The 12,959-nt window shown below is 38.4% G+C and overlaps 1 protein-coding gene across 1 annotated transcript in view; it reads right to left on the bottom strand.

The window, feature by feature from the left end:
• Positions 1-12,959, bottom strand: part of MAN1A1 (mannosidase alpha class 1A member 1) — a 150,773-nt gene that overhangs the window by 55,021 nt on the left and 82,793 nt on the right. The window contains exon 6 of the mRNA XM_053664799.1: positions 2,177-2,271. Coding sequence (XP_053520774.1) covers positions 2,177-2,271 — 95 coding nt within the window. The remainder of the gene's footprint in view (positions 1-2,176; positions 2,272-12,959) is intronic.

The following is a 12,959-nucleotide window of genomic DNA, read 5'->3' as shown; positions in this document are numbered from 1 at the left end:
CATGTATGTAAAATACTATAAATGCAAAACAAGGTGTTAATAAAAACTTGAATGTCCCTGTTAATGAAATTTCAAGGGGCATAGATATGAAAAATAAAAGAGGATTCAGTATTTAATAGTTTTTAGAAGTAGTCCTTTATATACCAAAAAATATCTCCACTGTACACTAAGGACAGATTTAACTAAGGAAAAATCCTCTTGGCTGTTAGAAATAAACACTAAATAAAGTGAAGTATGTTTTAAAATAACCCAATTTCTTTTGTTTTTTTCAAGAGAGGCTAGAACTAATTAAATGCTATTAGCACCTTACAATAACTGACTAAATGTTTGCAAAGATGTAGGCCCACACGTCTCTCTATTAGTTTAGTTTTAGTAGGTCTTCACATAATTTCCTTTCTTTCCAGGAAGCAATGAGAACTAGTTCCATGGAATCTTAGGGTAGACAAAGTGATCACTCATTCTATTATTTTAAATTTGTCAGCTTTTAGAAAACAAAAATATGTATACTTAGGAACATGCAATTAATGAGGAGAGGGGTCATGTTTCATTAGAATTTCCAAGTGGCCAGTGAAACTAAACATTTTCACAAAATAACAATTAAAGTAGCCTAATGACCAGTTTACAGATAAGCCTGGAGAGCTGAAATAATTGCTCTAAGGACAAACCTACAGTACCTCTAGAATACCTAGAACTAGGTCTCTCCATAACCAATTACCTCACTGTACTATTCTGCCCACATCATATTTCTCGGAGCGCAGGCAGGGAAAAGTTGTGTTAAATGTGCATGGTGTTTCTGTAACCAGATCTCATTTCAGGTAACAGAGTAGTTTCTAGGTCAGAATACTGTCTCTAAATACAAAGTCTGAAGATGAGGAAGGTAATAAAAGTAAAACAAACCTCAAATGCCATGCTGCCTCTAAGCCAAGCTCACACCCACTCCTGCCTTAAGACCCTGCAGCAGCATATGCTCTGGTCTCCAAGAGCACAGCCAAAGCCTTAGGACCCTTCCAAGGAAAAGCAGATCCAGAGACATCACATTATGGAGTAGAGAACTACCTCAACTAACACGGACAGGTTGAGGGGACTCTCCCCACTTCACTGCCTCCGTGCCACTGCCCCTGTCCGACCAGCCACCGCCCCCCCCACAACTATAGACAGGTACAGGATGATTTCAAGGTATCCACATATAACATACGGATCAAAACGATGCATGACATTTAACTGATAATCCTGCCAAACCACCTGCGCATCTTGACATTTATAAAACAAGATAGTGGTTTAATTTATGCCTGGGCATCAATGGTGTATGTAAACATCAGAATACATATTCCAGCTCTACGTATTTATATACAGGATGACGCCAGGCAAATGACTTAATCTGTCTGTGACTCAAGTTCCTTATCATTAAAATAGAGATAACAACAGTGCTGACATTTTGGGATTGTTATAAGGATAAAATGTGGTAATATGTGTAAAGTGTCTCTAACAAACCTTCATATTTTACAATTTTACAAATAGCTATCATCATCTTTACCAGAAGGCACATATACACTTAATTACTTATGGGGAAGAAAGAGGTAAGAAGGAAGCTTAAGATAAAAGTGTTTATTAACAAAAGGCTCAAGTTATCATGAAAATTCAAACAATTCCCTAGGACGATTCCAGAAAGTCTTCAGCCCAGGTGTTTCTTGAGGCCACATTCCCATGGACTTGTCATACCAGGTTCTCCACCCAGATCAGACAAGCAGGTCGGTGTGATCTGGTCAGTGAGCAGGCCCCCTCCTTCCTGTGAGGGTGGGCGGGGCAGCCTCACGCACTCAGGTCTCAGGCGTGGGAGATCTGATTAGTTCGTGTGTTCGGTTTCTGAAGTGTTCTCATGACAATTTTAAACATAATGGGATACTGTGGAATCTACAGAGACATTTTCACTGCAGCAGTGCACCATGATGGTGCAAACCTCTTGAACGACACCTGGCTTCGGTCACTCTCTTGGGGTCGTGCTGTCCCAGGACAGGAGCCCATCTAAGGCCACAGGACAACTGCAAAACCAACACCTTTCGACACAAGGACAGATGCTGAGAGTCCGAGTGGTGTAAGTGGCCGACATCACACAACTAATTATCCAATCTGTGTCTATTTCAACTTAAAATATTTTGTCAAAAATGAAGAGTTTTACCTTTTTATATTCAGCAATGCCCAAGGTATTCCAGAGGGAGTATGAAATGCAGGTAGCAATTTTACCCCAAGTTCCACTGCTTTCTTTCGAAATATCTGAAAAGTTAAACAGTGAAGTAAGCTACTGTTGTAAGCAAAACAAAATGTACTATACTACCATCTCACATTTAGCACTTTTCTACTTTAAAATGCTCCACGTATGAAAAAAATTAGACTTTCTCGAGTTACAAGAATTTCCAAATTAACAGAATTACCTAGGAAAGCAAGAGCGGCCCAAGGGCCATGGGGTACAGGGTATTTATTCCGATTTTGGTTGCACATTAGCATCCCGTGGGAGATTTTAAATAATACTGATGTCTTGGTTACACTCCTGAGATTCTAATTTCCAGATCAGAATATTTTTTTTTCTTACAGATTTTATTTATTTTTAGAGAAAGAGGAAGGGAAAGAGAAAGAGAGAATGAAACATCAATGTGGGGTTGCCTCTCGCGCACCCTCTGCTGGGGTCCTGGCCTGCAACCCAGGCATGTACCCTGACTAGGAAGCCAACCGGTGACCCTTTGGCTTGCAGGCCAGTGTTCAATCTGCGGAGCTACACCAGGCAGGGCCCAGATCAGAATATTTTAAAGCAGCACAGGTGATGTCAGGTGAATCAAATGTGTAAGCCGGGGAAGAATCACTACTGTTGGTGGTAAGTCTTGCACTGAAAACCAGGAGATCTGGTCCCACTCTCTCTTCACTTATTTACTCCGGTGCAGTGAAAGGAGACCGGAGGGAATGGGGTGGTAGTAAAGGGTGCAGGGGACCAAATACATGGTGATGGGAGATGGTCTGACTATGGGTGGTGGGCACCTGTGCAATGGTCATGTACCACAGAAATGTGCGCTTGAAATCTATAGAATCATATTAGCCAATATCACCCCAATACATTTAATGAAATAATAAAATAAAGGTAACACCCACAAAAAAGAAATTTCAAAAACACATTATTACATAAATAACTGATATGTCCTCTTTTTTTTCTAGATTTTTTATTTATTTCTCTTTAGAGGGGAAGGGAAGGAGAGAGGGAGAGAAGTATCAATGTATGGTTGCCTCTCGTGGGTCCCCCACTGGGAACTGGCCAGCAACCCAGGCATGTGCCCTGACTGGGAATTGAACCCATGACCATTTGATTCTCAGGCCAGCACTCAGTGCACTGAGCCACACCAGCCAGGGCCCTGGTATGTCCTCTTAGTCATTTATAATTTTCATTCCCCCTGGTGTTAAGTATAGGTGATTTGAAAGATACAAAGTTTAAGTACTGGTTCTGCCCAGAATTTAGCAAAGAAGATGATATATGCCCATAAATACCTAGGGCACAGATAAAACGAGAGCTGGAGATAAGATGGTTCAGGAGTTCACGGCAGTTTGGTAAGGCTGTGGGTGGAGATGGCAATGGGGGAGGGGCTGTGTGCAGCATGTGCTGGGGGCTAGTGACGCTGGAGACCGCAGTGAAGGGTGGGAAGTGGAGGGGGCATCCCTGAAGGTATCAGTCTAACCACAGGCAGAGGCAAGCGGAGTCTGAAGAAGTGGAACTGGCCAGCTTGCCTGACCAAAAAGGGGAATACTGCTGAATAAGGGCTGGCATAATCAGGCAGCGTTGGCCTAAATTGTGGGGGGTCATGCATGTAGGGATAAGAATTTTATTCTGTTGAAGTGGAAAAATATTGAACGTTTTTGAGCAGCCAATTCACTTGAGAAAAATTGTGCTTTCAGAAGATAAATTAGTTGACTTCCATCCACAGTTCCAGTCCAAAGGAAAGCACTGAGTTATTTACTCACTGAAGGAAGGCCTGCCACAGCTTCCGCTGCTACAGTGAGGGCAGTAGGCAGGTGTCTTGTCCCTTCTGCTGGCCACACTGTGTGCCTGAGCATGGGGGGCTGGGAACTAACACTTTCCCCCGCCTCTTCCTCAGGCAAGGGAGATGGGAGAAAAGCTGGGGAAGCCCTGAAAAACCTGGAGAAGAGAGCAAAGTCCTCTCCCAGCCAAAGAGACAGCATTCGTCAAAGTGCTGTCAAAGCAGTGGCGTGTGGCTTCTTCAGAGGAAAGGGTTCCAGTCACAACTCCTGCTCTAAAACCTGAGTCTCCCCACAGACAGATCTGGCTACTTGGGGTTCCACACTGAAGACAGTCCAGTAATACCAATGTTGACACTATTTCAGAAACCCCATTCTTTTGGAATCCCACTCTTATTTAGTAATGAAAATTAAGAAAGCCGTGTGTTTTAATGTAAAAGTCTGATTTACATTCAATTTCAATAAATTAATATTCCAGGAGTTCAGGGATTTGCAGTATGTAGAAAAAGCTAAAAAACAACTCCTCTTTTAAGAATTTGGGGGGGGGGGGGGGGTGGGGTGGGGGTGGGAGAAATGATTAAAATTGTACTTATTAAAAAACAACTTCTCTTTAAAGTGGGCAATTTCCTGTTTCAACAACTCACAGTGTATGGAAAGGTAGGAAGAAAAAAAAAACCAAAAGGTACATTCTTCCTCCCCTTTCTCTGTCTTTAACCTAGAAAATTCCGAGTTCTTTTCTCCTGTTAGGGATTATGCAATTACTGCTCAGCCATCTCCTGAGTTTTTAGTTTCAACTCAATGTTTTAAACTGTTAATTAACTCCTTTTCAAGAAACTTATATGAGGTAAAAGTTAAACTATGGAGTTAAAACACCATCACTGATACTATAATCATATGGCATGCAAGTTAAGGGCTGAGGCTTTAAAAACATTCTTCAAATTGGGTAATCTTGGGAAGAAAATTGCTTAATCTTCTGTGCCTAAATTTCCTCATTTTAAAATGGGGATAGCAATAGCATTTATTCTTTTAAAGGTTGTGGAAAGAAATGAATGCATTATTATATTTAAAGACCTTAAGGTACATAGCAACCATACTAAAAGGTTAGTTGTATTTTTATGCTGATAATGATTATGGTGTTTCCCCAAGAACTTCCCTTATTTAACAGCTTGAAATTATTTCTTGTCTTGGCTTTTACCCAGCTGCTGATTTGGTATTTTCTGCTCAGGGTCTGTGTGTGTGCACCCTCCCCCATTGCTTGACACACGCTCTTCATCATGAGCTAAGCCCTTAGTTCTCATCAGCTGTTCCCATTCCCAAGTTCAACTTCCCATTTCAGCTTTAGTTATGTACTTTTACTTGTGTGCTCACACCACAATCTGGGTGTCTTGTCTGGCTATTGGCACTTAACATGCCCAAGATGAAATCAGTCATTTAAGGTCCCAGGCAGACTAAAAGGTCCCATCACTGAGAGTCCCATCCAGAGAGCACGCATTTTGACTTTAGATATATTGCTCTTCAGTCATTATCAATGTCAATCTCCCTGACATGTCTCATACAAAGCTCATTCCTTTTCTGTGATAGAGCACAGTCCATACTTTTATCACTGGGTACAATGAAATGGCATGGCCAAAAAGAAGGTCCTCCAACCCAGTATCCCATTGCCTCTTTCTACCATACAATACTCCTGTTCGAGAAACCAGTAATTCCTCCTATTGTTTAACATATCAGGTCAAAACTGATCCACTGACCTTCCATGACCTCTATGAATCAGACCAATCTATTATATTCTGTTCTCTCAAAGACCAGTTCGACTCCAGCTCGAGACTTCATAGTCTCAAGCACTCACTCTAGTTCAGTTCACTTGAGTATCTCTTTTATAAAAATCTATGCCCCCAGCTTTACTGAGATATAATTGACATGTAACATTGTGTACAATGTGATGATTTAATACATGCATGTAGTGTGAGGTGATTACACAATAAGGTTAGTTAACTCCACATCCTTTGTTTCTATTGGTTGTGCCACCTTCCACCTTAGTATACGAGTGTTTACACAGTTCTCTCATCTTGAAACACCCCCTTCTCCCTCCTGTTGGCCCATACAAATTCACCCATTCTTTAGGTCCCGGGCCATGATCTTTTCTTTCTACGAATTCCTACAGTGGTATCACACAATGCAACATTTGATTACAGAAAGCAAGGTACAGATCACTAAATGTATTACTTTCTTTTATCCCTGAGTAATTTTCCTTTCTTTCTCAAAGTTGAGAAAAGATCTCTACTTCTTGGTCATTTCCAATTATACATATCCACCCCAGATCAGGTAAATCAGGTAATTTCGTATTTAAATTTACTGATGTCACAATACTTCTATGAGTAAGGGTAGGGAAATATTTATAGTCCAGTTAACAGGAAGTGATGGTTCTTCCTGTCTCAAGGTTTCTGCCTTTGCTAGTTTCTCTGGCTGCAAGGCTCTTCTCTCCTGTTTGAATGGCTGGTTCATTCTTAACTTCGGCCATCCCTTTAAATGTTCCTTTTTAAGACAGGTCTTTTTCAACAATCTTACATAAAGTTGGCTATTCTCATTTATTGTGTATCATATAATCTTTTTTTGGTCTCACTATCACATTCTAATTATCTCATTTGCTTATTGTTTATTGTTTAAAAACCCCACCAGACATAAGCCTCCTGAAAGCATGGACTTTGTCTGGTTCAGTGGTGTATGTGAATGAGCCTGTGTGTGCACATATATATATACATATATATATGTGTGTGTGTGCACATATATACATATATACATATATACACACATGTAGTATCAAGCAAAGTAACTAGTTCTCAATAATAAATGTCAAAAAAAGTATAAAAAGTAAAAAATAAAAACCGACATACAAAAAAAAGAAACTTTTCGTGATGATGGAAATGATCTATATATTGATAGAAGTATTAGTTATAAGTGTGTACAGAATTGTCAAAATTCATCTACCTGTAAGCTTAAGATCTATGCATTTAACTTCATAAAAATTATAACTAATAAAAATACTCCATAATGCCTAGTATTAAAAAACAATAAATGTTCATTTGATAAACAGACCCACCTGGGGCACTGTAATGAGAACCCACCGATATTCTAGTGTCTGCAAACTGCTCAATCCTGTTCCATTGGTTTCTACTGTCTATAAATAATTATATCAAATATTCCAGTGTCTCAATCTGGAGCACAATTACAAAATAGTTGGGGCTTAAACATTAATTAAACTATTGATGCTTTCGGCAAAATCACATGTAAGCCTGAATCAGTTCCAACTCTTAATGTTTGCTTTGTTGCCTTCTCCTGAGATATAAAGAGAAGTTACCTGCAGGAGGAATCTAGATACTTAAAGACACCATCTTTCTGGCTAATGCAGTGAGTTTGTAATAAAATTCCAAGCTAGCTTACAGAATTAATATTGTTAAAGTAATAAGGGAGAAATGTCACAAATCTTTCCAAATGGCAGTTAAATTTTAACATCTTGGATAATGTGCTGGAAAGCAAACGACCACAAGTATCCTGAGTGGGACTTCAGTGCTCCCTTAAATGGGGAGGCGCGGTGCAGGGAGTGCTGAACTTGGCCAGCATGGGCGTGGGCCATCAGGTCTGGCTCCGCTGCGGCTTCAGTGGGAGGCCCGGACCAGTCACTTCACTTTCCTGCTTGTCAGTTTCCCCAGTAAAATGGGAGAGCAGGACTTATAATTTCTAACTTTTGATTTGTCACTGATAAAACTAGTATTCAGAAGTCATAAAGCTAGTACTAAAATGAGACTGGCAAAAAAGCAAAATTATGGTCATGTTTCATGAATGTAAGTGTTAACCTGACACCTGATTCGTACTCAACCTTGGTTTTCAGGGCTTATTTGGTGGAAAGGATTTTATAAAGTTAAAATGGCAAGACAAAATAGTGACAGTTAATAAAATGTAATCTACACTGATCATAGATGTTTTCTTTTTTTGAAAAAATGACTATTAAAATTAAATAGAGTATTCGTGCAATTCACACTAATCAATTTGAGATGGGCAAACATCTTATGATTCAACAAGAATCTTCAAAAAAATAAATCACCCTGCATTATAGAGATTCTGATTTTATTCACAGCAAAAATAAAAACTAATATAGTGTACCAAAAGAAGGGTGGTAAAATATGATGGAATAGCTTCTAAAATAATCTTTCAAGCATGCAAGTCACAAACAGACTTAGATAGAAACATTTATGGTCCAAAGTTAAGAATTTCAAAGTAACTACACCAAAACTGTATATTTTTACTAAAATTAAGTAAATCATCACAGTCTTTGATCAATGTTTAAGAAACTTCAGATTTTAGAATCTACCAAATAAAAACATTTATCTTGTTACTTTGTCCTTATAGATAGGATTAGACAAGGCTCTAAAACAAGATGTATGGCTTTCTTTGCTTCTCTAGTTTGCAGATCCCTGAAGAACTGTACAAGAATATTTACATGCCAGACTAAAGAGTTAGGAAAGAAGAAATGAATAAGAACTGACAGCTCTGGAAAGAACCCGCTTCAGTTCAGGCATTCTTCAGTTTGAAGTGCACAATCACTATCAAAGGCTTTCTTCACATGCTCATGCTGAAAACTTCACTGTGAAAGATCAAACACTAATTTCCCATTAGTAAAAGCAAAGTCTACCTATTACTCATTTTGCTACAAAAGCTTTCAGCACAAGATGCCATAGGTATGATAAATATCTTTGGCTGAAAAATAACTAAAATAACCCATATATTGTTAGCTGAGTTGATTCACACACATAATATGGACCAAATTTAATCATTCAACCAATAAATACTGAGCTACTCTGGCTTTTCAGTTTAGACTGGAACCTCTAATGGTTTAAATATTCTAATAAAGACATATAAAAATATGTCTTTATTTCTGCTGCTAATCCAGCAGAAATTTACAGCTGGAAGGGACATCAAAGGTCAAATGTTTCCATAATCTCGGTATATAGATGAGGAAACTGAGGTTCAGAGAGGCCCTCTTCTAGTTCAATACTGTTGGGGGGCGGTGGTTTGCTGACAACCACAGCCCAGTGAATGCCGGAGTCACACCTTTTCAAATGTCTGCGATTCTTTTGATACAGAGGGACAGTGCCCTGAGAGTTCCTCCAAAGGGTGTGCACACACAGCTTTCTTTTACTGCCTATTTCTAATCTTTGCATCTTCTCTCTAACTGATTAAAAACAAAACCTGAATTCTTAAAATATTATTGGTTGTATTAGTCAAATGGCATTATGAACTTCATTCTTTTTAAGTTTGTAAGTTTTAATTAGATGAATACTTTTGTCAATTGTTTTGTTTTTTTCCCCTGTGATTGAATACAATTCAGTTTTTAGCCTTTAGGCAATTAGATGAAGAGAGTGTTTTTCACTTTCCTGAAAAATTAAAGCACTAACATCTCTCCAACTTGTTTAGTCAAAACACAGAGGATAAGCATGCTAACCTGCCAGTGACCTTGAGTTAATACCAAGAAGAATCAATATAATTGTACCTTAGCCTTGAGTTTCTAATTATAAAAGCACAAAATTTAAGCGCAAGAAAAAACTTCTTATAATTAAAAAATCTAGATACTGAATAGGCATTTTAGGCTTAGCTAGCTTTTTAAAAGATATATATTCTTATAAAAAATTAACAGCGAGTTAGCTTTTTTAAAAGGTTTGCCTTTATATATATATATATATATATATATATATATATATATATATATACTATTCCCTAGTCAAAATGAATAAATGTTGATAAATAAATGAATACTGATACTGATTTTTTTCCTGAGTGCTCTGATTTTATTCCCTAGTTCCTGAGTTGGGAAAATGTTATAATGTTAAAATAGCAAGATGTAAAATGGGGAGGATTACTGGGGATATTTTCAGACTGTTCAAGTAGGCATCACCGGTATCCATGTGGGCAGCAACTGGTGCTCCTAGCTCCTTGAACTTGGCCTGCATTTTCCCTGAGCATAAGCCAGAGTCAAGGTGAAGTGGTAGGAGACACACTGAACAGGGAATCAGGGGGCCCGAGTCCTAGTTCGGGGCCTACTACTCACTAGTTCTGCCAAGATGAGGATGGATCACTTCACTTCTCATTGGTTATGGTAATTTTCTGAGAGATAAGGGACAAAGATACATAAATTACAACACTAAGAAACCTTATATTGACCGTCTGATAAAGGAAATATCTTGAGAAATAATTAGGGTCCTTTAAAACAGTATCTTCTGGGTTAAGAATAGTATGGGAAATGGAGAAGCCTTTTGAACTTATGTGTACAACCCATGGACATGAACTAAGGGGGAAATGATGATGGGATTGGGGGTACAGGGCAGAGGAGAAAAAAAGGAAGAAAAAAATGGGACAACTGTAATAGCATAATCAATAAAATATATTTAAAAAGTTAAAAAGTGTCTTCTCAAGAATAAAGTTTGTTATAGAGGTAAATGGTGAAGAGAGGAAGCTGGGAAAAGAATACAGTATTAGAGATTTATATGTTCCTCTTCTAACAACACTTAAGGACAATTATTTCAGATGTCTTAACTCCTCAAGCACCAGCCCTAGAACAGTAAATAACTGCATAATGGTTCAAACCATTATCCAGTGCTTAAAAATGGGTTGTTGAGCTGTATGTTTTATCTCAATTTACATTTAAAAAATGGACGAGTTACCAATATGATGTTTTAAAAAAATAACATTTAGTATTAGGTAAGTATGCCAAATAGTTTCTGAACATAAGTTTTCACAAAAAAGAAAACATCTTTAAATAAACCATAATGCCTGCTAAAGAGACAGGGATCGTGAAAGCATGCACCTTGTCTTGCTGTGATTTGTGGAACCTGCCACACAGAGGTTGTTCATATGTGACATCATAGGTTAAACTAGGGACTGTTCTGTTTGTTATTCCGTTTGCAGGCAAATGTCACACATCATTTGAAATATGCAAACTCCAGGCTTGGAAACCTTTGTTCCATAGAAAGATAAGAGGAAGAAGACAGCCTCATCTGTGCAAGTATATTGTGATTCCCTGGCATTTTTGAGTTAGGAGCTATTTTATGCTAGTAAATTTTTCTAGATACCAAATCTCACTGCTAAAGAGCATCAAAATATTTATAGTTTAACCTTTTTCTTTGCATCGATTTTAAAAACATGTTTGTTTGTTCTTTTGATTCAGTGGAATGTACAGGATCTTGTTTTGGTGACTCAGCATCAGCATCACACGCTGACACTGAGCTGGGGCTGGGAGATGCAGGGCCGGTCCTCAGCTGTCTCGGCCATATTATCTTGTGCATTTACTTAACCCCCTCTACACCTCAGTTTCTAGATGGAGGAATAGGGAATCATTCCCCAAATCACAAGATGACTAAATGTGATTAAATGCACAAGTGCTTTTTAGGAAGCTATAACAATAGTTATCATCATCATTGTTCTTTGCTATAAGACAGTGGTTCCCTTAGGAATCAAGGAAAAATGTTAGAATTTTTGTCCATATACTAAATGGTCCCCAAACTGATGAGCTTCCATGTCTGCATTCTATGGTCCTACTGTTATTTTTGTGATTAGCTATCAGTTCATTATAATGAAGATTACTGTCTGTAGAAGTGTATTTGCTTGCCTAAGTTACTGAGTAATTTTGTAAATAAGGTCTGAGAATAAGTCAAAAGTCTCTCTTGCATCTATCTTTTGGGAAGGGAATGAACTTCAGTTGGAAATGTGCCCTTTTTGTATAAGATGACTAAATTTGAACTATTAACTCTATAGGTATGAAAAGGCAATACATTAGTATACTATTCAGCAGAAATAGCTTGTAGATATACAAAGTAAACTAAATACCCATGTCTACCCAGGTTTTGCTTGTTTTGAAAAAAAATGTGAAATGTAATGTTTTCTTTATTCTAAGTAAATGGAAACCTATCTGGTTGTGCACTGAATTCCATTAAGCTAGTGGCTTTGGTTTCTGCATGACTCTCCTTTTTACATATTATACACTGATACTGCTAAAGTACCTTTGGACACAGAGTTCAAATTTTTATATGGGAGTTGATGAACACTTTAAATTATTAAATGGTGATGCTGCCGAACAGAAAATGTGGGAGCAGTGCAATTGTTCTCATGTTTGCACCCCTCTTGGCAAGTTGATTAATCTTTCAGTGTCACTTTCTTCAACTACAAAGTGAAATATGAGGTCTGTCTGGAAAAAGTCCAGCCATTGTTAACACAATGAAAATGGTTTGTGCATCGATGTAACCTGACAGCCAAGAAGAATAGACTGGAATGTGCATGTGTGAACAATGACAACTTCACTGTACTAGTCAGTGGGGGGTGGCAGAAACCATTGAGTGAGCAGATATACTGTGTGGCTGTTACACTAAAAAAGACTGAGTGAGCAGAGCAACGTATCTGCATCAAATCTTGCGTTAAGCTGGAACACTCATCCATGGAAACTATGCAGATTATTCTCAAGGCCACAGTATGGGCGACTGGTGATTGGCAGCTTCATCATGACAATGCACCCACTCCTATACCATGTGTTGTGTAGAGTATTTTGGCAAAACATCAAATCACTCAGGTGACCCAAGCCCTCTACAGCCCAGATTTGGCGCCCTGTGACTTCTAGCTTTTCCAAAAACTAAATTCACTTTTGAAAGGGAAGAGATTTCAGACTGTTGATGAGATTCAGGAAAATATGATGGGGCAGCTTATGGCAACTGGGAGAACTGTGTGAGGTCCCAAGGTGCCTACTTTGAAGGGGACTGAGGTGTCATTGTCCTGTGTACAATGTTTCTTGTATTTTCTTAAAAAATCTCTCTAGTTTTCATATTATGTGGCTGGATACCTTCTGGACAGACCTTGCATACCTTTGCACCTTAGAACTCAGAGAAGTTTTCCCTTTTCCCTATTCT

The sequence above is a fragment of the Artibeus jamaicensis genome, unplaced genomic scaffold (assembly GCF_021234435.1).
Source record: "Artibeus jamaicensis isolate MK-2021 breed Jamaican fruit bat unplaced genomic scaffold, CSHL_Jam_final contig_387, whole genome shotgun sequence".
NCBI classification, from domain to species: Eukaryota; Metazoa; Chordata; class Mammalia; order Chiroptera; family Phyllostomidae; genus Artibeus; species Artibeus jamaicensis.
Note: the sequence above shows the minus strand (reverse complement) of the source record. Positions and strands in the feature narration are given on the sequence as shown.